The sequence below is a fragment of the Bos grunniens genome, chromosome 3 (assembly GCF_055505025.1).
Source record: "Bos grunniens cultivar Pamir isolate PY7600 chromosome 3, Bosgru_T2T1.0, whole genome shotgun sequence".
Classification (NCBI taxonomy): domain Eukaryota; kingdom Metazoa; phylum Chordata; class Mammalia; order Artiodactyla; family Bovidae; genus Bos; species Bos grunniens.
In genome coordinates this window covers 79,084,102-79,111,362 of record NC_141167.1, presented here as the reverse complement: position 1 = coordinate 79,111,362, position 27,261 = coordinate 79,084,102, and the positions used below count along the sequence as shown (strand labels likewise).

The 27,261-nt window shown below is 36.3% G+C and overlaps 1 protein-coding gene and 1 long non-coding RNA gene across 8 annotated transcripts in view; one reads left to right on the top strand and one right to left on the bottom strand.

Annotated features, from left to right (window-relative positions):
* Positions 1–4,090: 4,090 nt before the first annotated feature.
* LOC147375908 (uncharacterized) lies at positions 4,091–6,048 on the bottom strand. The gene is made up of 2 exons (XR_015160582.1): positions 5,834–6,048; positions 4,091–5,578 (listed from the first exon to the last, which is right to left on the bottom strand). It is a non-coding gene; the product is annotated as an uncharacterized LOC147375908 (long non-coding RNA).
* Positions 6,049–6,071: 23 nt separating this feature from the next.
* DPH5 (diphthamide biosynthesis 5) overlaps positions 6,072–27,261 on the top strand; it is a 39,660-nt gene continuing 18,470 nt past the window's right edge. For 2 of the 7 annotated variants that reach the window (XM_086391487.1, XM_086391489.1), the window contains exons 1-5: positions 6,072–6,112; positions 6,418–6,575; positions 9,927–10,051; positions 14,488–14,596; positions 27,057–27,177. In XM_086391487.1, coding sequence (XP_086247613.1) covers positions 6,441–6,575; positions 9,927–10,051; positions 14,488–14,596; positions 27,057–27,177 — 490 coding nt within the window. In that variant the 5' untranslated portion in view covers positions 6,072–6,112; positions 6,418–6,440. Of the gene's footprint in view, positions 6,204–6,417; positions 6,576–9,926; positions 10,052–14,487; positions 14,597–18,202; positions 18,332–27,056; positions 27,178–27,261 lie in introns of all 7 variants that reach the window. The other 5 variants (XM_086391486.1, XM_086391488.1, XR_015160581.1 and 2 more) reach the window with 4 other exon arrangements.

Genomic DNA, 27,261 nt, shown 5'->3' with positions numbered 1-27,261 from the left:
ATAAACAGTATCTTTGATACTACTGTTGCATTTTATCAAGTGCCTATTTAATGAATTAAATATTATTATTTATTTAATAATAATATTATTATTTAATGAATGTTCAAAGAGAAGCAATAATCAGAAGTGAAGATAAGATTAAAATAGATTCTATTAGAGTCTGGATACCAATAAGCCATTATTTTCATAAAATGTAATGAACTTGGAAAGTGAGGTGCTGAAAATTGCTGGAAAGAAATAATACTACTCAGTTACAGCAGAAAACTTTACTGTAAATCAAGCAAAAAATAAATAAATAAATAAAATAAAATGCAAGGAAATAAGGTTAAGATGAATCATGCCCTATGCCTGCCTGGGATTTAGAAAATGAAAACCAAATCCACTCCAGGAAAATTAAGTTTGTGGAAATTCTGCAACTTGATATAGACAGGGGTTTAATTTTGGTTAAAAGGGTTTCTAGATTTACCACAGGAAAAAAACTGGCCTCTAAGTAACATAAGTGACCATATTATCTGAATAACTCAATGTCTACAGAGTTTATTAGTGTACATATTTAATAATGACAAGAACTTACATGGTTTAAAAAAAATTTATATTCTGGTTATGCTAAAAAAAAGTACTCTTTTAGTCATCCATATTGAGATTCTGAGATTCATCCAGGCTGTTTTATGTAGCAGTAGTTCACCTTTTTAATTGCTATATAGTATTGTATTGTAGAATGGACTACAATTTTCTTTTTAATTGTTGCTGAGCACCTAAAATTCTAAAAAATTAATTGTTTACAACCCAAGTGAACATTTTCTCTGCTCATCGGATTTTGTTTAGTAGAATACAAACAAAGTTCACCTGCATGCTAGCTTTCTTCTACTTTGAATATTAACATATTGGTAGGCAACACATATTTGGTGCCAATCAAGTCTACAGTGTAAAAGTCAATGACAGAATGATAGAAGCAAAGTTTTTCTCAGAAAAAGTAACTCAGAGTATAATAATAATGTTTGCTTAAGATGACTCTTGTGAATCAATAACATAGTCCACCTAGAGGTCTAATTGAACGATGTCAAGATTTCAGAGAACTATAGTGAATGAGGAAAAGAATGAGAACTAATCTTGGTGGAAGATGAGTCTGATTCTCATAATCTGATAGACATTGTAGATTACCATAAAATTAATTTCAAACCCCATATCTGCCATTATTGATTGAGTCTTTACTAAATGCCTAATACTGTACTAAGCCCTTAATATGTATTCTTTCATTTAACCTCATAATAATCCTATGAAGGATGGTATTATTACCTCTATTTCACAGATGAGACAACTGAAGTTTAGAAAGGGAATGCGCTACTGAAACCATATACAAGTCCCTTTGTCCCTGTCTTTTGAAATAAAACACTTCCCTGGTGGCTCAGATGGTAAAGAACCTGCCTGAAATGAGGGAGATCTGGGTTTGATCCCTGGGTCAGGAAGATCCCTGGAGAAGGGAATGGCAAACCACTCCAGTATTTGTGCCTGGAGAATTGCATGGACAGAGGAGCCTGGTGGGCTAGTATATGGGGTTGCAAAGAGTAGGACACAACTGAGTGACTAACAACCAACCAGTTTCCACTGAGTCTCCAAAGACTCGCTCAGTAGTTAATGATTAGGAAATGTGAAGGTACAAAGAATAGACATTGGCTTGGGAAACTGGTAACAATTTAGACTATAGATTGTTATCAGTAATCAGTTACTATAGATTCTTTCACATGGCAGAATCACTGATCTCACAGTTCCCTAAAAGATATAAAGGCCTGACACACATTCTTAAGCTGTCTTTAGAGGATGCAGACCCCCACCAGATGAAAACAATGCCCACAAGCACACAGACCCTAGACCTGTTGAGACCCAAAGGTTGATGAAGCTTGAAACTTCACCTTGATGTCAACCAATCTGAGAACTATGCATAAACTGATCATGTCTCCTCCCTTACAATGCCTTTAAAACCCCCTTTCCTAAGCACCTATATAAATGCCAATAAAAATTAATTAAAAACAACAACAAACACTCACCTGAAAGCCACTGGGGAGTCTGGGTCTTTTGAATATGAGCTACCCACTCCCCTTGCTTGGTGCCCTGCAATAAATGCTATACTTTCCTTCACCACAACTCAGTGTCAGTAGATTGGCTTTACTGTGCACAGGCAAGCAGACCCAAGTTTGGTTCATTAACACTACTGGGCAGAAACGCCTAAATTTAAACCAAGCTCTGAATGCTATCAAAATCTGAGTTCTTAATCATCATCCAAACTTCTCTCTGCATAATTCTTCCCTTACACATAATATATTTATAATACATTACTATATGTAGATGTGTACTCATTCATTCAACATATATCTACTGAGCATACATGCCAAACACTGTTCTAGTTTCTTTCACATTAGTAAACCAAATGGAACAACAAATTCTTGACTTTCTTGTGCTTATATTCTAGGATGGCACAGACAATAAACATAATAAATTAGTAAATTAAACAGTTATGTTAGAACGTAAATATGTGCTCTGGGGGAAACAGCAGATGAAGTGACTGAAACTGTCAGTTTTATACAGGTTAGGCCTCACAGAGGAGGTAAAACTGGGGCAAAGACTTCAAGGAAGTGCAGCCAGGAACAAACAGATATCTGTGGGGTGGTGGTGTGGAGAACACCAGGAGGTGAGGCCAGAGAAACAGAAGAGCAGTAAAATGCAATCACATGTGTACTTACGTAACTCCTGTAGAAATGCAACAAAATAATAACATAAGTTGACAGCTGAGTGGATGGATAAATATGTGATTGAACACATATAGTGAAATGTTAAAACTGTAAAACCTAGGAGGTAGCTATGTGGATATTTACTGTAAAACTGTTTTAACTTTTCTATATGTTTGAAACTTTTAATGATAAATTGTTGATGGAAATGCAGTCATACTTGAAACCTGTTTTAAATGGCAAGACAGAAATCAAACACACAGAAACATTCTGCAAAAGAAAAATAACACCAATTTTTTTCTGCTTATATTTGCTGAGGTGGGGAAGAAAAAAGACTGCCATAACATGTTTACTTTATCTACCTCCAGAAAAGTCCTCCAAATCCACACTCCTTTTGAGAAATGAAGGCAGGCAGAAAGGTGTGTTTAAGAATTCTATAGTGAAAGTAAGTTCCTTTGACTGAATTTTGAAAACTAAAATATGAATTACTTCTGTATTTAAAAAATACAGTATTTCTTTACCAACTCAGAATAACTTCACTTTCAATATAAATCTCCTGAAAATAGATAAAGTATACCTTCCTTTGGATTACAAATTATTCTTTATGGCAATGTTCTTTCCCTGTGAAGCTACCTTAAATCACTCAAGGAAAATCTGAAAACTGAAACATGCTAGAAATGATCAGTACATTGGAAAATTTACCTACTCAATAGTGAGCATATAAAGTATACATGATATGTCAGGAGCCTTTCAACATAAATGACTTCCTAAAGTATCATAAGCAAGGCATGTTTATGTTTGATAATTTCACCAATGATTTTTGACCGTCATCAAAATATCACTCTCTGCATTTCATAAAGACTGAAAAAGAAATCATTGTAACAAAGAAATTGCTCAGCTAGTAGTGAATAATGACCTATTTAACAAACATTTATTGAATACCTACCATGTACCAGACACTGTGATATGCCTTAGGGATGAGAATATAAATAAAATATGGCCCCTGATTTAATGAAATTTATGGTTTGATAAAGAAGATACACAACTACAAAACACCTAAATTGACCAGTAAGTATGTGTAAGGAGTGTTATTGTAACAAAAAGGAGATACCTAACCTAGTTTCAGGATCTCTGGGACTACTTCTTTGATTTAGTCTTAAAGAATGAGTAGCAGGGATTTAGGCAGGAGAAAATGGCCAAGGGTATTCCATGCTGAGGTGGCTGCCTGACTAAAGACAGAAAGGCACAGAGCAGCATGTTTTGGGCACAGAACTAGACAGCTAGAGAAAAAGCTCATGGTAAGTAGTGGAGACTATAGAGGTAGAGACTATGGAGGCTATAGAGGTAGACAACTGTCACATCATGGTTGATCTTGTGGGACATGTTAAGGAGACTGGACTTTCTCTTGGCCTCAAAAGGATTTAGAAGGGGAGTGACACTGTCCGATTGTATCTTAGCTCAATCTCCTTGGCTCTTGAGAGAAGGATGAGTGTGAAGGAGACGTGGTGACCAGCTGCAGGAGTGGCATAATGAGGACCTGAATCAAGATTGTGATGGTAGCCATGGTTTCTATTGAGAAAGACCAGCAGATTGTCAGATTAAAATGTGAGGTGACTTCCAGGTGTCTGGCTTCGATAAGAGTCTATAGATGGCAATGTCTTCCAATCAAAGCAGACAATACAGAAGGAAAAACTAAGTTGAAAGCTGATGGGTTCAGCTTTGGATGTGTTAGATTTGACATGCCTCTGGGTCACTCAGATGATTTCCAGAAAAAAGTTAAATACAGGATGCTGAGGAAGAGGTCTGAATGAGAGGTGAAAATTTGAGTCTGCAAAACATAAGAGATAACCTGAAATCATGGTAATGAATATTACAGATTTTGTTTCTTAATGTAGCCATTCTAATAGGTGTGCAACAGTAGGAATGGTTTTTAATAATTTCCCTAATGTCTAATGATGTTTGGCATCTTTTCAAATGTGTATTTGCTACTCAGGTAACTTCTTTGGGGATGTGTCCATATTTAATTTTTTCCTATTTTTAAAATTGTTTTCTTACTATTGTGTTTTGACAGTTCTTTGTATATTCTCAATATAAGTCCTTTATTGGATATATGCTTTGCAAATATTTCCTCCCAATGTGTGACTTCAATGTTTTCTGAAGACCATCGTTTTTATTTTGCTGAAATACAATTTTTTTTTTCTTTTCTCTATCATACTTCACGTGTTGCACCTAAGAAATCTTTGCCTAAATAAGTCACAAACCTTTTTCTCCAGTTTTCCCTCGGAAACTTGAAGTTTTCCACTTACATCTATGAGTGAATTTATTTTTGTTTATTATATGAGGAATGAATCTAACAGTGACAGTGGATAGAACCAATCATTAAGAGTGTACAGAATGAGAAGGCCAAAGCCTGGATGAAATTCAGAGTGAAAAGATGGTCAAGGCTAAAGGAAGCAGAATTGAGCAAAAAAGCACTGTCAGAGAAGCATAATGAAAATTCTGAATAATCAACATTGCCTGCTGAGATGTGCAATGGAAATTGTCTTTTTAACTTGGATGAGGTCATTAGTGACCTTAGGAAGAACATATTCAGTCATAACAAATCATCTCGGCATTGGAACTACATTTAACCAACTTTAAGAATTCCCCCTGTGGAAGCGTTGTGGCGAGGTCTGAAATCCGTGAGCATTCTTAAAGGTCACTTCTCGGGGCACAGGAGGGTTTTGGGCTTCCCGACACTGACGATGACTGAGGCAGATTCCAGTCACACACTCCTTGGGGCACTCCAGAATAAGGTTTCAGGGACAAACCCGAGGAATCACGGCCCCGCTAGGACCCGAGGAATCACGGCCCCGCTAGGAAATCAGAACCAACATTCATCACCAGTTTTGCCAAAATGACAGCTCGACAGGAAAGCAGCTGGTTAAATTACAGCCGAAAGAAAAGGCGAGGATGGGAATGTGTGCATTAGGGCTATCTCGGGGCAGACTAGGGAAACCCCTTCCACCCGCCACCCTCTGGTCTTTCTGGGGGAAAGAAGGAAGGCGTGGAGCTCCTTGGTCCAACCTCGCGGCTGGCTTTCCTCGCTGGCGAAAAGCTCTTGCACTTACCTGGTTCCAGGCTGGGATGTTTATAAAATTAGGGGATCGTGGGCAGGCCTCGTCCCTTCCCAAAGGCCATGCTGGGGAACTGGTCGGACTCCCCTGAACGGGTGAACTTTCGCCTCCCAGCCCCAGCACCCCGTGGGTCAACCTTAGTGGCGGTGGGACCGGGGTGCCCCAGCCCGGAGCCTGCAGAAGCCACCCCTTTCAGCTAGTCGTGAAATGCCGTAAAGCGGAGGCGCTTTGCGGCATCGTAGGTGAGGCCGGCGGCGTGGATCCTTTCTCCGGGTAAATCCTCCGCTTGGGCAACTACTTCTGGGGAACGGCGGCAGATAGGAATTTGGGGAGAACAGGGATTCAACTGTCGTTTTCTCAGCGGGTAATTGTCTACTCCTAGCGTTGTGTAATAAGAGAGAAAGCGGGTAGAGCTATTTAAAAACACTCCAGTCCTTATTTAAAAGGCGGGAAGTTCTTAAATCTCCCGCTGACATGCCGTCCCTCCTCGTGTTATTTTGGTTTTCGTTTTCATTACTAGATTTTAGGTATCCCCGGTGTAGCTGACACTTGATTTTCATATCCATTTCGTCCTGCAGTCACCCTCCCCCTGTTATTTGAGATGCTTTACATGATTGGTTTGGGCCTGGGAGATGCCAAGGACATCACAGTCAAGGGCCTGGAAGTTGTCAGACGCTGCAGTCGAGTGTATCTGGAAACCTATACGTCAGTTCTGACTGTAGGGAAAGAAGTTCTGGTAAGTGCTTAAGGCTTTCCAGCCTCCTGGGAAGACGGATATTTAACAGCTGATTCTTTTTACACTAAGCTGAATCGAATTTTTCAGGTCTCCTGGTTCAAACCCTTTAAAATACATCCCTTTCTCATGAAGAATCTGAGGAGTACAAGAATGGCAATCATACACTAACCATGTGACTTGGAAAATGAAAGCGTGCTTTTTCTTACAAGTCTAATTGTGTAGCTTTCTCCATTAAATAGGAAAGGAAAGTTATTTTACACTCCTGGGGATAGTCATCAGAATCCCTTATTTCGTGAGATAGCCAAGAAATCCTTTCTGAGTTGGGTGCTAATGAGGTGCTAACACAGCCTTAATGAGTTGGTTATGTATTCAGGGACCAAACTGAAGGCTTCCCCCTTTGAAGTATTTCCATAGGGAATGGTAATCACCTTTCTGCCTGTGTCATATCCAGAGAGATCTAACCTTTAAATAGGCTGTTCCCAGTCAAGCTTATACCCATACTCTTGAATGGGTTAAGTGAGCCAGGAACTTGGTAACCATAGAATTTGCTAGCATATCATGCATTTAGCTGGGTTTGGTTAAAGGCTCAGTAAATTTTGAAAGAGGGGTCAGATTCAGGTTCATCGTCAAGTTTCAAATGGAATGTAGATTAAGATGCAAAAACTGATGGCTATATCACAGGAGGAGGGAGAAGATTTTAGGATTGTCTGGTCTATCAAGTCATCCAAAGAAAAAGGTGACCTAGAGAATTTCCAGTCTTCTGGCCTCTCAGATTAACAGCCCAGGGAATTCTGAAGGTCTCACAGTTACTTTAAAACCTGAAGAAGGACTGCTAACTTGAATTAGCCATACTTTGAAATGAAAGGTGTGTCTAATGACCAGCTTTGATTTGTTGGCTTCAATTTAATAGGATGGAGCCACAGTCTCCAGCTCAAGATGATAGAAATATTCCTTTCTAATTAGTTATCAGGGGCATTTAGAATGAACTTAAAATCTTCTTAGAGAATATAGACAAATAACAAGTCAGTAGTTTTAAAGAACTGGGCCTGGTTTTATGTTCTGTCACATGTTAACATGTGACCTTAGACAAGCCCTTTAACTTTTGTTTCTTACTTTGTAAAAAGAGGATAGAAATGCCTGCCTTACAGGATTTTAGCATAGTGGACGGCACATTTCCAAACATCTCCACATGTCAATTCCTTCATTTGTCAAATGGAGATAATAACCAGTTGGAAGGCTGTTAAGATTCTATCATTTATTAGTGTATTTGAAACTGCTTTGCAAATTTAAGTGCTAGCTAAATGTTAATTGTGGTTGCTATGATTTTTAGAGTTTTTCCCACAAAAACATTTGAACAAGTATTACTTATAGGGTGAAGATCTGGGCCTGGAAGGGGGATGGAAAGTGAGGAAAGCATGGATTAAGAGTTTGGGATAGAGAATGGATAAACAATAAGGTCTTACTCCACAGCAGTAAGTGAACTATAGTCAATATCCTTTGATAAACCACGATGGAAAAGAACATGACACTAGATATTATGCTTCTTAGAGCAGAGGTTGGGTATGTCCACACTGTTTGCAACATCATGCATAGAGCTTGGCATGGAGGTTGTACACAAGAAATATTTTTCAAATGAGTGAATGAACAAATTCATAAATGGTTATGTTAAAAATAATGTAGTATCTGTCTATTTCTGCTTTAGCAGTTTCTTCCCTTTTTTAAGTATTCTTTTTAAAGAGGATCAACCATTTGATTATATTGAGGTATTAATGTGTATTTCTCTTTGAGGATTTTTTTTTAATATTCTGTTGTCTCAATTAGATAATGAAATATATCTTGAGTTAGGATAAGTGATAAATATGGAGTAAACATGATAGAAGTCTTAAGGAGAGAATGGGTTTTCTGTTGTTAAGTCATTTATAAAAGATTGTATCAGATTACTGCCAGCATTAAGCTAGTAACATGTGATTCCTTGATCTTTAAGGAATCTTAGAAGCTCAGAAAAGAACATCATTTCTTTCAGCTTTCAGTAATCATATGTGTGTTCTCTTACATATGTGACTATAAATGTTCTGCAACTATTAAGTTTACTGGGCTCACAAAATTAAAATAAGGTATATAAAGTGAGTGATTAAGAAAAGGTATGTGGTAAGAGGGAAAATAAAACATTTTTCATCCATGAAAACGTTGTCATTGGGAACTTCTGGAACATTATCTCTAAGAAGATGTGCAATGAAAAGGAAAGGATCTTTTTTCACAATTGAGAAACTGATTGTAGTTAAGTATTAGGAAATAATTATCACTTGGAACTATTTAGCCTTTATCTTCAAATGCTTAATGATTTGTTCATTTGCTTGACAAATATTACTGAGTAGCTGACACTTTTCCATTATAGCAATCTTATAACTTTTGACATATGATATAATCCTTAATGACTAAAATAAATTTATTAGCATGTAAGAAATAGTATTTATCTATGCATCCACTTTTACTGTATTTGAGTTATATATTACTCCACAGGAAATCAGTTATAAGATTCGTGATCTTGCGTAATAGGTTGTAACCACTACCCCATGACCCCTAGCTCAGTCTTACATGCTGCCATTCCAGTTAAGGTCAGCCTCTTAGGTTTATGCATTGGGGTTGAACTTCTGGGGATTTGTTCACAAGCAGTTGGTATGGAGATTTCCTATATATTTAGAATTCTTTTTTTTCTCCTGCAACTCTGCCTTTTTTTTTTTTTTTACCAGAAACTAGGAAGTACAGTTTTAAATTAGTCTTTCCTGCAATTATGTAGGAATGATTGCTGGTTTTGTAAACAACTAAATCATAATTTTTTACTATTTCTCATTGAAATTATCTTTTATTTTCATCAGGGTCTCATAGATTTTCCCAAGGAAATTTTAATAAAACCCAACTACCATATATGTATGGTAAACATATGTTAAATAAACATATATTATTGTTTAATATATTTATTCTGTAGTATTGTGTTTCTGAAGCAAGTAAGGCTCATGCATACATATTTTCTATTTAAAGTACAATGTTTGGCCTGGTCTATTAGACCCAAATTTAGAGGTTAATTTAAAATGCAAAAAGCCTCAGATGTTAGGAGGTCTACCTCCTCTTGGGATATTAAGATAGCCCCAAAGACAGAATTTAATTGCAACATGATACAGGGTACTAGTTCATTGATGAGTTGTATTCAGGGATCAGTGTTTGGATGGTTGCCAGGATTTGCACCAGCCACAGACAAAGATTGTTTTGTGTGTGTGAGAGTGTGTATGTGTGTTTATATGTGTTGAAATGGTCACCTGCTATCTCATTTTTATATTGAATTTAAATCTATAGGAAGAGTTTTATGAGAGAAAATTGATTCTTGCTGATAGAGAAGAAGTGGAACAGGAGGCAGATAATATTTTAAAGGATGCTGATATCAGTGATGTTGCATTCCTTGTAGTTGGTGATCCATTTGGGTAAGTCAAAGCAGATACTTTGACTTTTAATTTATTTACTTTTTTCATCACTAAGAATTATTATATTTAGAACTTTGTCTTCCAGGTGCTGATAGGAGACTCTGTTTACATAGGCTCTGTCTAAAATTTTATAGTTTAAACTTTGGTTATCTTTGAGATTAATGAAGAAAATTTACTTGGGAAAGATGGCATCATGTATCACTTACACTGGTTATCAGGTGTCAAGTTTATGTTGTTGCTTCTGCTTTCGTTTAGAAAGTCACTTAGGACATCAAGTAACAAAGTAGTATATTGTTATTAAATAAGTATATTGCATTATCAAGAGTCATACATGCCATTTATTTTGCAGGTAAGTGCAAGTGTCTTCTGCTTGCTTTGTCTTAGACTCCCCCCATTCCCGCCCCATTTTAATCATCTGCTATTTAGTGGTACTGCTATCACTTTACTTGCCTTGAATTTATCATTTATGAAGCCTCAGCTTTCAATTTCTTTTATCCACTGGAAGCTCTGTTCTTGCCCACATTACTGCAAAGATGGGCTTGTACTTGTCTAGTCAAGCATCATCAATCTCTAATGTCAAGCCAAATAGAACAATTCTTTTTCTCCAGCTGGTGACCCAAAATTTATGTCACAGATTTAAGGAGCATAAGGACAATTAAATCACTTTGAGCCCACCACCAAGGATAGTTTTCAAAACAATGGAGTTATATGTACATGTGTCTGTCAAAAAGAAAATAATTTATATCAATATGAGGTTTCAGAGATTATGTATCATTATTATATTTGGTTGCAAATGGTATCCAGTCACTGACAAAGTCCAGGAAACCAATGCTACTTGAAGTAAGATTTGCAGACTGTTACCAGCCTATAAACTTACCAGTCCATGATGAGATAAGTACAGAAATTGAAGGTAAGCATTTAGATACTTTTATAGCAGTTTCACAAAATAATTTTATCTCTGCTGAAACTAATAATAAAATAATAAAAATAAGCAGCAAATAATCACAATCTCATTGATATTCTTAAAAGATCACTAAATGTGTGGGTGAATGGACTTTAGGGAAGCAAAGTAGCCCTGGTGCAAGAGAGAAAAAAGACAAATTGGGGAAAATTTAGAAGGAAAAAATGCTCAGATGTATGTAATAGATGAGGAAAGGAAAGAAGTAAGTAAGTATTCTGGCTTTAGTAACTGAGTAGTTGATGCTGCCATTTTTTGAAATGAGGAAAACCAGCAAGGAAGAGGGCTGGGGGAAACAGGAATTGGTCCTGGAAACATTTTCACTTTCATGATACCTGCTAATGGAGTTCAGGGGAGAATCTATCCTGGTTATATGACTTTTAAAACCATCCATATCTAGATATTTAAAACCAGAGGAATGGGTGGAATTACTCTAGGAAAGAATAAGAGCAAGAAAAGAAGACCTAGGATGGGTCAGTCCCTAGGATGCTGGCATTTCATGGTCTCTCAAGAGCAGAGGAAGATGAAAACCATTAGAGTTGTGCTAAAGCAGAAGCCAAGGAAAGAGAATGTTTTAGAAAAGAAAGAGTGGTCAACTTTGATGTACTGCTGAAATGTTGAGTAGAAGACAAGGATAGAAAAGTCTGTGTAATTTAAAGACTTCATGGAGGAGTTGGTGCTGGGGGAAGGTCTGGTTTAACAGTTGAAGATTGTGAGGTAGGATGGTGGGGAGTTGGGGAGAAAGGGAAATTTCAGTATAAATGAAAAAACCTGAGGTCCAGAGCAAGTACTGCCGTGCTACTCAGAATCCTTCAGTGACTTCATGGCCTTAAGTCTTTTAACAGTTTATCTACTTTTTCCAAAAAGAGGCTGCTCCTCTTTTTGACTGTGGTAGAACCAAGCTATTTTGTAAATGTTTCAAGTATTCATTTTCTGTTTCTTTGCTCATACTGTTTCCTTAAAACATACTGTTCTTCCCAGTTTCTATTTAGTAAAATAATAGATTCTTTGAGACCCAGCTTAGATGCCACCTCTTCTAAGAATCTTCCCATATTTTATTCAGGAGTAAATGCTTTTTTTTTTTAAACTTCTAGCGAATTAATTTTCCTTATGTCAGTGACTAGTCATATCTAACATTGTTTTCGTATTTATGTGGTATTTACTGTACTGTAGTTGTTTTTCATTTACCAACTGGATTACTATTCAGATATATTAGTCATTGGAGATAAGATGATAAGGAAGGTATAAATTTTAATTGGGCTGTGAAAAATTTGAATTTAAATTAATTAAATGGATAAACCAGGAGTGGAATACAAAATGTAACAACGCACTGAAATGCTTCCTTATATGTGACCAAAAAATGTGTTTAAGTTTAAGCCTCTTTCTACTTTTTGAATAAAAAATTCAAAAAGAAGGGAAAATTGTTTACTCGATCTTAAATTATTTTTTGTAATTTTTTAAAAATTTCAAATATTTATAAATTTATAAAATTTATCATTTTAACCATTTTTGAGTGTACAGTTCAGTAGCATTAAGAACATTCATATCACTGTGCATCTATCGGCACCATCCATCTCCAGCAATCTTAAATTCATGAAGAAGGTACTTGAAAGTCAGTTAAGTCAGTTGGTGTAGTTCTCATCTTTGCCCTTTTATCTAGGTTGTTTAAAGGAATGTGGAAGTTAATCACATAATGAATGTAAATGACTTTAAAATATACTGCATCAGTAGATCTAACTCAGTCATGTGAAAGATGACAGTGCTAAACTTTCTATCCCCGTAAAGAGCAGTTGAACAAGGTTGTCATTAAACAGATTCTTTCTAAAGATAGTTCTGTTTTTATTCCATTCTGTATTTTAATGTGCTCTGTAACTATATGTATTTTCTAATAAATGAACACGTAATTTTTTATCTTTATGTTGTGTGCCATTTCCTTCGTGGCATGCACGTGTATGCACGGACACACACACACACACACACACACACACACAAATCTACCTTTCTTTGCCTGTCTCCTGTGTACCTTAATGTGAGTCATTTGATTGTTTCCATTCTGCAAATTAATGTTATTATAAAGTAAAATGTAAAATAAACATACTAAGCCTTATATATTCAAATTGATTTTGGTTAGAGCCACACATGCCCAGAAATAGTAATAAATTTGTCTTTACACACAGCAGTGCACATATGCATGTACACACCCACTCACACACACACACACACAGCCTTTCTCAGTCTACTATAGTGAAATATTTTCATGAGCCACAGACAGGAATGCCTGGTATGAAGGTGTTAAACATGCAGTTCATTCCAGTTTTTTTCTTTTTTTTTTAAATGAAGCAATATAATCTAGGTAATTGTAATAAAATAACAGTTTTACCACAGTTTTTCATAGCAGAAATCTGAGAAGCTCATTTAATCACATTTATAGCAGTTTCACAAAATCAAATCACTTTGCCAGGTCATTAAATCTTCATAGTATACCAACCACATCTGGTCATTTTAAATGAACTTGTGAAAAGGAGAATAATTCCAAACCAGTTTTTCTTTCTGCTCATCTATTTAAATAACTCACCAAGTAACTAATTTCATTTTCCCATATCTTAGTGTTAACTAGTGAAATTCTGTTTGAAAGGGATATTAAAAACATTCTTTACAATGGGCATTTGTATTTTTTTAAAAAGCTTATTCTAAGTCAAATTAATGATTATTTTTATAGTAGCTGTTGTTTCATTTTATGTGTGTGATTAAAAACAGACTTCCCTGGTGGGCATTTGTTAATCTGTTTCTGACTGCCTCGTGGGGTAAAAGCCCTTGATCTTGCTACTTGGTATGCGCTGACCAGTTGACAGGTTCTGCTTGTTTGTGTGTAGTTTCTCAAACATGCTAATGTTGCTTTCCCCAGTTGGGCCTGGAGTTTTCATCAAGGGGGAAACAAGCTGTTAATAATGCAGTTCTAAATTGATTTGAGGTTAAGTTTCACAGTATCCATATTTATGTTTACATGTATTCTCCCTTTACCCTGAGAAACAAAGCCTTCAAAATAGAGCAGAAATTAAGAAGTAGTCTGGTTGTGCTATAATTTGAACCTTTGTCACAGAAATTATAAGAGATTAGAGGTCAAAATATTTGAGAATTGCTTCTCAAGTTCAGTTGCTGAGTAATATTCACAGATGTCTTTTGTAGGTATTAACAGAATAAAAAGAGCAAGTTAAAAGTTCCCTTTTTTCTGTAGCTGCCAAGGCTGCTTTAAGAGTGTTAAAGGTATAATTTAACATTGTACAGGGTCTGTGTAAACTTATACACTTGCCAGAATTCCCGGATGACAGCTTAAGCAGGTGCTTTGAAATATTTGAGGGAGAACAGTGTCCTTGACTGATTCTTCTTGACGATTTGGGCTCATGAAATGTTGTAGATTTACTGTCTTAAAAAGTCAGTTTTTGTTAGTTTAACCCAACCTGATCTTTTCTCACTACAGGGCTACAACACACAGTGATCTTATTCTGAGAGCAACAAAACTGGGGATCCCTTATAGAGTTATTCACAATGCATCCATAATGAATGCTGTAGGCTGCTGCGGTTTGCAGGTAATACTACAAAAGAACGGTTTTCTTAGTGGTATTTAGCAAAAATGTTTTTGTTTTCTGCAAATTCCCATAGATTTTATTATATTTCATGAGTTATAAGACAATATTATTTTATATAAGACTGTGTATTAAGTTTTTTAATACTAGATATTTTATACTAATTTTCCTCTATCTTAGATTTTCTCCCCTCCCCCTTAGAATAGATCATTGAAATTTATCTAAAGAAAGATTTTAATTCTGTATCCAATTGGTACATACAAAAAAGGGACTATAACTCAATTGGTTAAGTATTCCTAAAACCTTTTTACATTATTCCAAATGACTTACTCTGCATTGCTGAGGGCCATGTTTTTCCACACTGGTATTGTTTTCTGTGTGGTCAAGAGCACTATGATGGAGCACTTCTTAAAATAATACATAAAAGAGCTAAATGCCAGTGATACTAGGCTTTTATGCCAACTTTGCAGTTACTGATATGCAAAGTTAGTTGTTTTTAACCCAGAAATCTTGGTTCTGAGGAGTTAAAGGAGTGTTCTGTAGCTGCGTTTAAGATTTTCTATTTCAAAGTTGGAACACGAATGCCAGGAACATTCATGTTCCAAGTTTGAAATTTGTGTTCTGATGTTCACATGTATGTAATCCATGACAGTTGTGACTGCTTATGGCCAATAGTAGTCTTAAGACTCCATTGATTGTTAAGACATAGTCCTTATTTCAGATATAATAGGAAAGAGAATTTGCACCTTACAACCTGTGAAATAAATTATGTATTCTTCCTGGAATACATAATTTAAAATAACTTTGCAAAGTAAGGGACAACATGAGCTGAGAACTGTTGGCCTGTATTACTTGGTTTCCTCTCTGTGAATATGAAACAGACATTTTATTTTCATGAAATCTTAAATATTTCGTTTATATATGTGGAATATTCTCAAAATCAAATAAAAGAAAAAATAGTTATTCTTTGGGGAATCATTTATGTATTTCCAGTATCTTGGGAGGTATAAAGATAGCTTGATCCTTTCTGCACATTTATTTTAAAGGAAATATAATCATATAAAACTTAATTAATACTTGTATGCTTTAGTGAAGCCCATGGGTAAAAGCTGCTGTTAGTTATGAAGTAGTGGCATGATTATTCTGATAAATGCAGTTTAAAATTTTCTACACGCTAGTTAGATGTCCCAGATGCATTACCACATAGAATAAGAGCTACTAATTATTAGGCACAAAGAGACGACTCACAGCCAGTGGATCACCTAGCTTCTGAATTCAGTGCTAGCTGTATATATGGGAAATCTCAGAAAACACTTTTTCTTTTATTCTGAGGGTCAATAAAATTCTATCTAATAATTCATCCGTTAAAAAAAAAAATAGCTGTTTACAGCAAGAAGCTACATTACCCTTGGAACTCAGTGCTGTCTCTGGGGCTTTAGAGGGACCTATATTTTTTGTATTACCTAGGAAGAGTAGTTCACTTTAATTGACTAGTCCTGGCCAGTCATCCCAGAAATATTGCTTTTGGTTCTGAAGAACCAGAGAAAAAGTATAAATTATTTACCTTTCAGTATTCATTACTTGCTCTTGGTTATAATTATGTCCAAATTGGTAAAGAACTTTGCTGTCTGTTTTGTCTCCTAACAAAATGCATACTTAAAAAAGCCTTGCCAACTCAAGTCTTTTTTTTTTGCACTTAAAATTCTTTCTGAACATTTCTGTGTTGGAGTAAATTGAATTCTTGATGCTCAGATTCTTGAGTGATTCTCAGTCTAATATGCTTTCCTCTGGATAATGCTGCCTTTCAATCACTTAAGAGTGATTGCCAGGAGAAAGGAAAAAAGAGAGGGCAAAAATTTTCATGTGTTAGACAAAAATATGTGAATGTTAAGCTAATTGACTATATGTATGTTTTCATATTGGTTTTGTTTTTATATCTGAAGAAGGTTAGTTAGTCCCTTTCCATCATATTTTGCTCTAAATTATCTTATGATAATCTATTATTTAGTTTTTAAGCCTAAATTTTTAAAAAGATCCTTGTCTTTATTACATAAATCTGTTATCCAGACTGGTTAAAGTTAGACTTGTCCCTCTGATCCTCTGCATTGATAAAGAAGTGCAGAGTTATTTTTCTTATGTTTAAAATGAATGAAGGTATTTGAGAAGGTATTTACTAAGAGAATTGAAGTTTCTATACATATAAGCCCTCAAGATCATATCCACATTTACATATATTATTATTATTTTTAAGTGTAACTTTCAGTTTTACGTGAGATTTCCCTAAGCAGCCACAAAGTATTGTTTCCTCATCTTAGTTCTGTTCTCTAATCTGGATATGAAATGACTTACTGCTTGTGTGAAAAACAGAAGATAGCTTTCTGTTTTCTGGTTTACATATTTATGAAATCTCTATGAAAGTATAATTCTTGTTCCATGCAAGGTATTCATATGCCAGGAGAAGGAGGGATTGATGCCTTAAGTATTGATGCCTTTGTATAGTTTTCTAAGATAAAAAACATGGAAAAATAATTGTATGCATGGCATGCTTAAATTTTAAAATAAACATCTATCAGTATCCTGCATAATGTAAAAATTCTGGCCAAGTCTCCTTCCTTATATTAGCTGGTCTTTTTCTCTGTACTGTTTTGACTAGCATTTATGGAAAAGACAGTAACCTGTACCAGTGGTCCTCTGTCTTTAGTGTTCATCAGAATTACCTAGAGGGACTATTAAAGAGTTTGCTGGACCTTCCCTTAAGATTTTCTGATACAGTATATATCTGGGGTAAGGGTCTGAAAATTTGCATTTCTAACAAATTCTCAGGTGATACTGAAGCTGCTGGTTATAGGCACCACACCTTGAGAATCACCAACATAGATAAAACATTTCTTAGAAAGTTAAAAACTGTACTGTCATTCTTTTAGTATGATAGAGTTGGAAAAGTCGATCTTAGTTCCCAGAAATATGCTTGCTAAATGTAGAATGTTACCTTGCTGTGCTCTCTTGCTCAATTTCCTAAAAGGGAAGTGGGCACCACTTTCGAAAGGCATTCTGTCATCTCTGTGAAAGAGCTTTCCTATGAATTCAAAAACAGCCATCAAGTTATGGAAGAGAAGTGCTACTCTGGGTAAGGGGACAGGCCTGGACCACATGTACTTTCCAACACCTTTCCCTTAGGTTAAGGAAGAGTGGTATGAAATTCCTTACCTGAAAATGGGTGCAGTATTTTTCAGCTATCACTTATTATCCTTCCAAACTGTCTTTTTTGTTGTTTTTAAAAGCAGCATAGAGAGCTCAGAATCAACCATCGAGTATTTTTTTATTAACTTTGTAGTTTATTAACCAACAGGAGACTCTTAATTATTAGTATCAGTGAAGGTAAGTAGTTGCATAGGCTAACACTTCTACTCACACACACAGACAGTTGCTATGTGTTTTATTACAGTATGCCATAAATACAGTTCTTTACCACAAATCACATATACCTAATGAAACTTTTGTTGTTGTTAAATGGAAAGTATATTAGAGGTTGCCAAGTTAGACATCGTTAAGAGGAATAGTTATCTGTTTATTCAGCAAATACCGTTTGCCTTCTTATTGGGTTTTCAGATGGTGAAGAATTGGCCTGCAATGCAGGAGACCTGGGTTCAATCCCTGTGTTGGGAAGATCCCGTGGAGGATAAATGACAACCTACGCCAGTATTCTTGCCTGGAGAATTCCAGGGACAGAGGAGCCTGGTGGGTTATAGTCCATGGGGTCATAAACAGTCAGACTTGACTGGATGACTTTTACTTTCTTATCATTTGCCTATTGAGTTTCTTTCAATATGGTAATAAACCTGACCAAGAAGGTCTCTGCTCTCAAAGAGCTTACATTCTAGTAGGACAGAGAAGCGATAACAAAATAAATGTCAGGTAGTGGTAAGTATAAGAAATTCAAGAAGTCTGCTAGGTTAGAGAGTGACTAGATCACTCCTGTTGTTGGGTGGTCAGGAGAGGTCTCTCAGGGTGCTAACATTTAAGATTAGATAGGAATCAGGAAGGGACAACCATATCCCAAAGTTTGGACAAAGACTCTAAAGTGGAAATGAGCTTGGCTTCTTAAAAGAAACAAAGGAAGGCTTGCTGGAGAGTTAGCAGGCACAGGGGAGAGTGATCTGAGGCTGGATAGGTGGGTGGACTTGGATCACTAGGCTGTCTAATACACTATCAGGAGTTTGGATTGTATTCTAAGTGATATAGACTAACTGCCTTTAGAGGGCTTTAAGCAGAGCAAATACTTGATCTGATAAGTGTGTTAAAAAGATATCTCTAGTTGGTATGTGGAGATAGAATTGGTACCAGGCAAGACTAGAAGTGAGGAAATCAGTTAGTAAGTTTATTGTATTCCTTTAGAGGAGAGATGATGGGGGCTTAGATCGCATGGAGAGGGTGGGGTATAATAGATGATAAGTTCTAATATCCTATATATTGGAAGCTAAAAAGTTGGCCTGTTTTCCAACTTATTTTTTTATTTATTTATAAAATATTTATTTGTCTGTGGTATCATGCGGGATCTTTCTTTGCATCATGCAGGCTTCCCTCTAGTTGCAGTGTGCAGGCTTAGTTGCTCCTTAGTATGTGGGATCTTAGTTCCCCTACCAGGAATTGAACTTGAGTCTCATGCATTGTACGGCAGGCTCTTAACCCCTGGACCACCAGTGAAGTCCGTTTGCCAACTTTAGGCAAAGGTTCCCTAGATTTTCACTGAGTTAACTTTGAGATTTTTCATAATTAAAATGTTAGTTACAAACGTGTACTTTAAAATCATGTTGTTTTAAATACCTAGGCAACAGGTAACACATTATTTGTATTCTGAGGATTTTTCTAGTCAAAGAAAAATCTATTTATTTATCAAGAGCCAGGCATATTTATACTTAAATTTATATTTAAATTTTCCTGGTAATGAAAAATCAAGGATTTTTCTAAGTATACAAAAGACAAGAGGAACAAGTCCTCTTTTTCTTGAAATCTTCAAGTTAAACATTTAGCAGTGTAATCATGCTCTGCTTTTGAAGAGTCATTTTGTGATTTTTTTCTTGATAATAAATGACATATATACTCAAAAAATTGGAAAAATACAGTAAGTATAAAGAAAATAAAAGCATCTATTGTCTCACCTCCTAAAGGTAAACACAGTTATCATTTTGGTATATTTTCTTTCAGTCTTTTTACTTAGCACTTACTATGTGTACATTCTCCTGAATCTCACAAACTAAAGAACTATGTAATAATGAAATGCTTTTTTTTTGGCCTAGTATTTATTTATAAATAATAAGTTTATTTATTATAAATAACAAATTTATTTAGAATTTATTATTAGCAATTTGTGTGATAGAATGTATTAATTCCTGTAAAAGTTTGATGACTGAAATAATTTTGAGATATTTAAAGGAAATGTAAATAAAATGGTTTGATGAAACCAGGTAGCAATGATTTCTGCATAAAAACTTCCTTATCAGTTGTGGCTGACTTCAGGGAAAAGGCTGTATAAAAGCATTTCATCATTATGAAATGCTTCCACTTTCTCTGACTGTTGCATGAGTGACCTTGATTATTGCCATATGTTCCCCTGTTTATATAATACCTTTCTACTTTGGGAAAAATATATATTACTTTCAAAAAGTAAGAACTCATTTCCTTCCTTTTGTAAAATAACATTCATTGTGATAGTCAACATTTTTGACCTTGTCCTAGTTCTTACTGTTAGTTTTCAGAAGCATTAAATTGGTTTCATTGTTGTCCAGGCACTATTGTAGAAATGATAAAACCTAATGAGTACAAAGAACACTAGATTAGGTAATAAGGGGATCAGAGCTCTGCATTACTATTGTAACCTTAGAAAATCTTAGAAAAACTCATCCAGTAAGTTCTCTTTTCTTTTAGTCACTTCAGAATTATTTTTGACCACCTGTTAAATCATGAGTACATTAAATTTTTTCCCCTTCCTTTTCATTTCCTTTTTTTTAGTCACTGTTTTAATAGCCATCTTACCATCATTCTCTTACAGTTTATAGTTTTCTGCTTAAATTGTATGTCTGATTATGCCATTCTTCTATTCAAACAGTCCTGGTAAATCTCCATCCTAAAAGAGAGTTCAGTTACTTGTGTATGTTTATGTGCTCATCGTATTACAAACTCCTTAATTTACTCATCTTCACATCTTCCTTGCTACTTTATTGCAGTGTCATGCATGTAATCAATGTGCAACAAATATTTGCTGAGTTGCATTGCTTATTTATTTATCCCCCCCTGCTTGCCCCCTACCCCAAGTGAATCTTGTCTTTGGAATTGTATGCTTTAAATTGTGATTCTTTCACTTAATTTGTATGTGGGCTCTCTTATTTATATGTGAAAATATAAATCTTAAAGCTCTTCTGTCTACATAGTCATTCAACTTTATCTGTGTATCTACTTCTGTTTGGACTAAGGTTCATGACATTGTACAGGAGACAGGGATCAAGACCATCCCCATGGAAAAGAAATGCAAAAAAGCAAAATGGCTGTCTGGGGAGGCCTTACAAATAGCTGTGAAAAGAAGAAAAGCGAAAAGCAAAGGAGAAAAGGAAAGATATAAGCATCTGAATGCAGAGTTCCAAAGAATAGCAAGAAGAGATAAGAAAGCCTTCCTCAGCGATCAATGCAAAGAAATAGAGGAAAACAACAGAATGGGAAAGACTAGAGATCTCTTCAAGAAAATGAGAGATACCAAGGGAACATTTCATGCAAAGATGGGCTCAATAAAGGACAGAAATGATATGGACCTAACAGAAGCAGAAGATGTTAAGAAGAGGTGGCAAGAATACACAGAAGAACTGTACAAAAAAGATATTCACGGCCAAGATGATCACAATGGTGTGATCACTCACCTAGATCCAGACATACTGGAATGTGAAGTCAAGTGGGCCTTAGAAAGCATCACTACGATCAAAGCCAGTGGAGGTGATGGAATTTCAGTTGAGCTATTTCAAATCCTGAAAGATGATGCTGTGAAAGTGCTACACTCAATATGCCAGCACATTTGGAAAACTCAGCAGTGGCCACAGGAATGGAAAAGGTCAGTTTTCATTCCAATCCCAAAGAAAGGCAATGCCAAAGAATGTTCAAACTACTGCACAGTTGCACTCATCTCACACGCTAGTAAAGTAATGCTCAAAATTCTCCAAGCCAAGCTTCAGCAGTACGTGAACCATGAACTTCCAGATGTTCAAGCTGGTTTTAGAAAAGGCAGAGGAACCAGAGAGATCAAATTGCCAACATCCGCTGGATCATCGAAAAAGCAAGAGAGTTCCAGAAAAACATCTATTTCTGCTTTATTGACTATGCCAAAGCCTTTGACTGTGTGGATCACAATAAACTGTGGAAAATTCTTCAGGAGATGGGAATACCAGACCACCTGACCTGCCTCTTGAGAAACCTATATGCAGGTCAGGAAGCAACAGTTAGAACTGGACATGGAACAACAGACTGGTTCCAAATAGGAAAAGGAGTATGTCAAGGGTGTGTACTGTCACCCTGCTTATTTAACTTCTATGCAGAGTACATAATGAGAATTGCTGGGCTGGAAGAAGCACAAGCTGGAATCAAGATTGCCGGGAGAAATATCAATAACCTCAGATATGCAGATGACACCACCCTTACGGCAGAAAGTGAAGAGGAACTCAAAAGCCTCTTGATGAAACTGAAAGAGGAGAGTGAAAAAGTGGACTTAAAGCTCAACCTTCAGAAAATGAAGATCATGGCATCTGGGCCCATCACTTCATGGGAAATAGATGGGGAAACAGTGGAAACAGTGTCAGACTTTATTTTGGGGGACTCCAAAATCACTGCAGATGGTGACTGCAGCCATGAAATTAAAAGACCCTTACTCCTTGGAAGAAAAGTTATGACCAACCTAGATAGCATATTCAAAAGCAGAGACGTTACTTTGCCAACAAAGGTCCGTCTAGTCAAGGCTATGGTTTTTCCACTGGTCATGTATGGATGTGAGAGTTGGACTGTGAAGAAAGCTGAGCACTGAAGAATTGATGCTTTTGAACTGTGCTGTTGGAGAAGACTCTTGAGAGTCCCTTGGACTGCAAGGAGATCCAACCAGTCCATTCTAAAGGAGATCAGTCCTGGGTGTTCTTTGGAAGGAATGATACTAAAACTGAAACTCCAGTACTTTGGCCACCTCATGTGAAGAGTTGACTCATTGGAAAAGAGTCTGATGCTGGGAGGGATTGGGGTCAGGAGGAGAAGGGGACGACAGAGGATGAGATGGCTGGATGGTATCACCGACTCGATGGACATGAGTCTGAGTGAACTCCGGGAATTGGTGATGGACAGGGAGGCCTGGCGTGCTGCGATTCATGGGGTCTCAAAGAGTCGGACGCAACTGAGCGACTGAACTGAACTGAACTGAACTTCTGTGTATAATCTTTCTTACTGTTAGCAAAAATCAGTGTGGTATCAGTGTTAAGCAAAATGCATGTGAAGATTAAAAACAAAAACAAGTATTCTATATAAAAAAGAAAACTAGTAACTCTTGATTAAATGGTTTTGTGGTACATTTTTGGACAGCCCTGCTGGCTCAGCTTTCTTTTACATCACAAATTTAAGTGATCTGGTTAGGATATACATACATAAAATGATATATGTAGGGCTCGCTAAAGTTCTTAGCAAGTTAAATTTTCTAATTTTTCCATATCCAAAAAAGATACTTTTTAACTTAAAAATCACAAAATATTTTCATTTGAATATAAAATGTGTGTGCGTTCTCAGTTATGTCTAACTCTTTGTGACCCCATGGATGGTAGCCCTCCAGGCTCCTCTGTCCATGGGATTTTCCAGGCACGAACACTGGAATGGGCTGCCATTTCCTTCTCCAGGGGTTCTTCCCAACCCACGGGACTGACCCCGGGTCTCCTGCAGTGCAAGCAGATTCTTTACCATCTGAGCCACCAGGGAAGCCCTTGAATATAAAATACCAAAGCATTAAAATCTAATTATAAAATGGAGTTTACAAAGCATCTGTGCTTCTGAAAGAAAGGAAATATCAGCAGTGAGATGAACAATAAGACTATTAAGGTCATTCAGGCAAGTGGTATTGAGAATTCAAACTAAGGTAGAGAGAAAAGAAATGAATAGTCTCTGGGTAAACTATAGAGCAAGAATTGACAGGAATTGGTGCATAATAAGATGTCAGGAATTAGACATGTTAGAGGCAAGTCAGGCAGTACTTACTTCTAGATAGTTGCTTAATGTCACTCTCAGTATTGCCCAAGATTTCCCGCCTCTGATCCTTTGTTTACATCATCTCGTTCTGCATGTTCAGCTTCCCTAGGCTAAATCTTACCCATCCTCTAAGGTCCAGCTTGTATTCTGTCTATTCAAAAGTTACCTTCAGGTGCTCTCTAGGTGGGGGAAACACTAAACTCATAATCTATATCAAATTTTTTATTATTGTTTATTACCTCATATTTGTCTTATGCATTTTTTCACTCTTAACTAGTGCCTTATATATGATTAAATATTTCATTTTGAATTGAGTTTTTATCTTCAATAGATTAAAAAAAATCATTATTCAGTATCAAGTTAGATAAACTGCTTTCCCTATAACTTACTCTCGGTTAAAATAAAAAAAGCCTGTATTTACCTCATGTTTTTGAAAACTGCTCTTTTTATAATCTTTAAATGTAGACCTGCATCAGTAATGGTTTGAAGGGAAATGATCATAAGAACAAATGCTTACATTTTTAGAATAGTAGGTACACAGGCCTCGGCAACCTCAGTTCTCGTCAACTGTATGATTTTGTTCCAGTTTCCTTTTGTACTTTACTGGTAAGTCCTTGAATTGTGAAACACAAAGGGACTGGTCCTTCTGTTCTTTGAGGTACTGACATCTAAATGGTGAAACTGTTTGCATAATGTTCCAGAATTCATTGAAGAAGTTTGTACCACAGCCATGGAAATGGTTACAGTCTATAAATCAGGGTCCTAGAAAGCAGTGCTTATGTGAGGTTTTCTTTAATCGCCCAAATTAGACAGTTCAGAGAAGCTTTTACACAAAGTGTTTCAGCTAGTGTTTACATGTGACTAGCATCTCAATGCTTTTTTAAATGAACTGTTCCTTGCTTTTTGAATGAAGAATTTATGTCCATGACTATATTTCTGTGACTCTTAAAATATTGAAAACTTGTTTATTTATTTATGGTGACATATATAATTTTCTTTAATGGTTTTACCTTAAGGTTTTTTTAAATAGAGTAATGTTAATATTCCAAAATCTGATCAGAGATGCCAAAAATCCTTTTCAAAATGTAAACGATTGAACTTGTCAGATTAAGTCATAAGCATAGTTTCAAATATTTGGTAATATTTGAGCTCATTCCAATAAGGAAAGCAGTTGGATTATAGTGTGACACAGCATTTTAGAGCATCTTCATTATAAACATTATCATTGTTAGATTATCACATCCCTAACATTTATTAAGTCTTTACTATAGCACTGGGCGCTACATACAGTATATCAGTTAATCCTTAACAAAACAGATTGTTAGGTTTATAATTATTGTATCGAATTGGCAGGGGAGTTCCTCCTGGAAGTCACCCAGCTAGTCACCATGATCATCCAGGTAGTAGGAACCAGAGCAATGCTTGCTCCACAGCGTTTGCTTGCTGTGTGAGGTATTAGTAAGACTGCATATTTCCTGAGAGCTGGAGCTCTGTTTGCTTCTCACTTTATACCCATGCATAATGTAATGCCTGGCACATTGTGGATGATTCATAGTAAATATTTGTTAGATACGTTTGCCTCTCATAGAACAATAGCAGTGACAGAAACCCCCAACAGAGCAAGGCTTATTCCTTGTAGCCTACCTGAATGAATTCCAAAGATCTCACATTGAAACTCTACAGTTTTTTTACAGAGAAATCATATTAGGTATGGCTGGAAGGTTTATGATTTCATTCTGAGAGTTATATAGGTCTTTGTAAACTAATCTGTGAGTTTGACTGCCCTTGAATAGCATGGCTTCAATGCCTCTTTAGACAATTTTCAAATGGACTTTGGGAATAAAGCCTACTGGTAAGTAGGTTGGAGGTTGTGACCATGTGAGGAATATGATGAAATGAACCTTCTCTTGGTAGCTCAGAGTCATCATTATGAGTGTGAGTGATAGATTTTAAGCCTTCCATGTATAAACATCCAGAAGGGTCGAGCTTCTTTAGGCATGTAGAGATGGGGGACTCTGAACATGCCTCTTGCAGCAGCATTGTTCAAATGAAGAACTTTAGGCTTAGAAAAGTTAGGTGATCTCGTGAAGTCATACAGCTGTTTCAACCGAACAGCTAATTTGTGGCAGAGGACTAGGTGTGATTTTCAGCATTTAGTGCTTTCCAGCTGTATTAAACATTATTTTAGGCACTCTTTAAATTGAATAGTTAAGATCTTTATGTAACAGCTTTAGTATTAGGTTTTACAATATATTAAGTCTTTGAAAATAAAGTCCATTGTGCAATACCTAGATAAGAATTAATATAAGAATATCATTCACAGCTTAAATAACTTTTTACATGTTATTTGGTTCACACAACTCTGTGGGTAGGAAGGGCATGTGTTATCACTGTTCTATTATAGAGATTAAGACTTGGAAAGAAAGAGTAATGTCACCCAGCTAACAAGTTGCAGAACCAAAGCTCAAAACTAGATTTTCTCAACATAAGATTTGGAGTTGGATTCATTTAAGTGAGATGTGTGGCTAGCCTGGAAGCAAGTTGGAACAAAGACGCTTCTTGGTTGTGTGATGATCATGTGGAGTAGATGGGCCACCGTAGGGGGAAAGAAGGAGGTTTGGGAAAAGGCCCTTATCATTGAACTCTAGAGTCGGGGAATAAAGAGTGGGGAAAGTAAGGGCGTAGGTTTTGAGATGTGACGACAGTGAGTATGCAGTGTATGAATTTTACTGAGCTGGCATGGTGGAAAGGAACTCTCCCTCAGACCCAGGTTTGAGTTTCTTCTTACTAAGTAGCTGTGTGACCTTAGGCAAGCCAGTTCATCTTTCTGAGCCTTGGTGGACTCCTCCATAAAATGAGGGTAATAGGAACCTTGTGAATACTGCTCTGACTGCTCACATGTCTTTTTTTTTTGGCTTCCTTCTGGGTTCTCTGTATTTCAGTATTTTTAGCAGCTACCTAGCTAAATCATGAACTAGTTACATGTGTTCCTGTACTGAATACAGAAATACTAGAAGCCTCCTACCGAAAGGGCATCAGAATGACACCAGCTGCTATGGAGCAAAGGGAATTTTTATTACTTTTTTTGATGACAGAGTTGATCCCCAGTCCATCTCAAGTTTGGGTCTCACTTTTTATTTTGGTTGTTATCTATGAGACAGTAGTTAGTGAATTGTTACATCATTAACTAATGTTTTATTTCTTCTAGTTGTATAAGTTTGGAGAGACAGTGTCTATTGTTTTCTGGACAGACACTTGGAGACCAGAAAGCTTCTTTGACAAAGTGAAGAAGAACAGACAAAATGGCATGCACACATTATGCCTACTAGGTAAGTGCTCTGCAGTTTCTCTAGGGTCACAGTATGGAGTTGTCATATTGTTCTTGTTTTGATTTTGTATGAAGGTAAAACTGT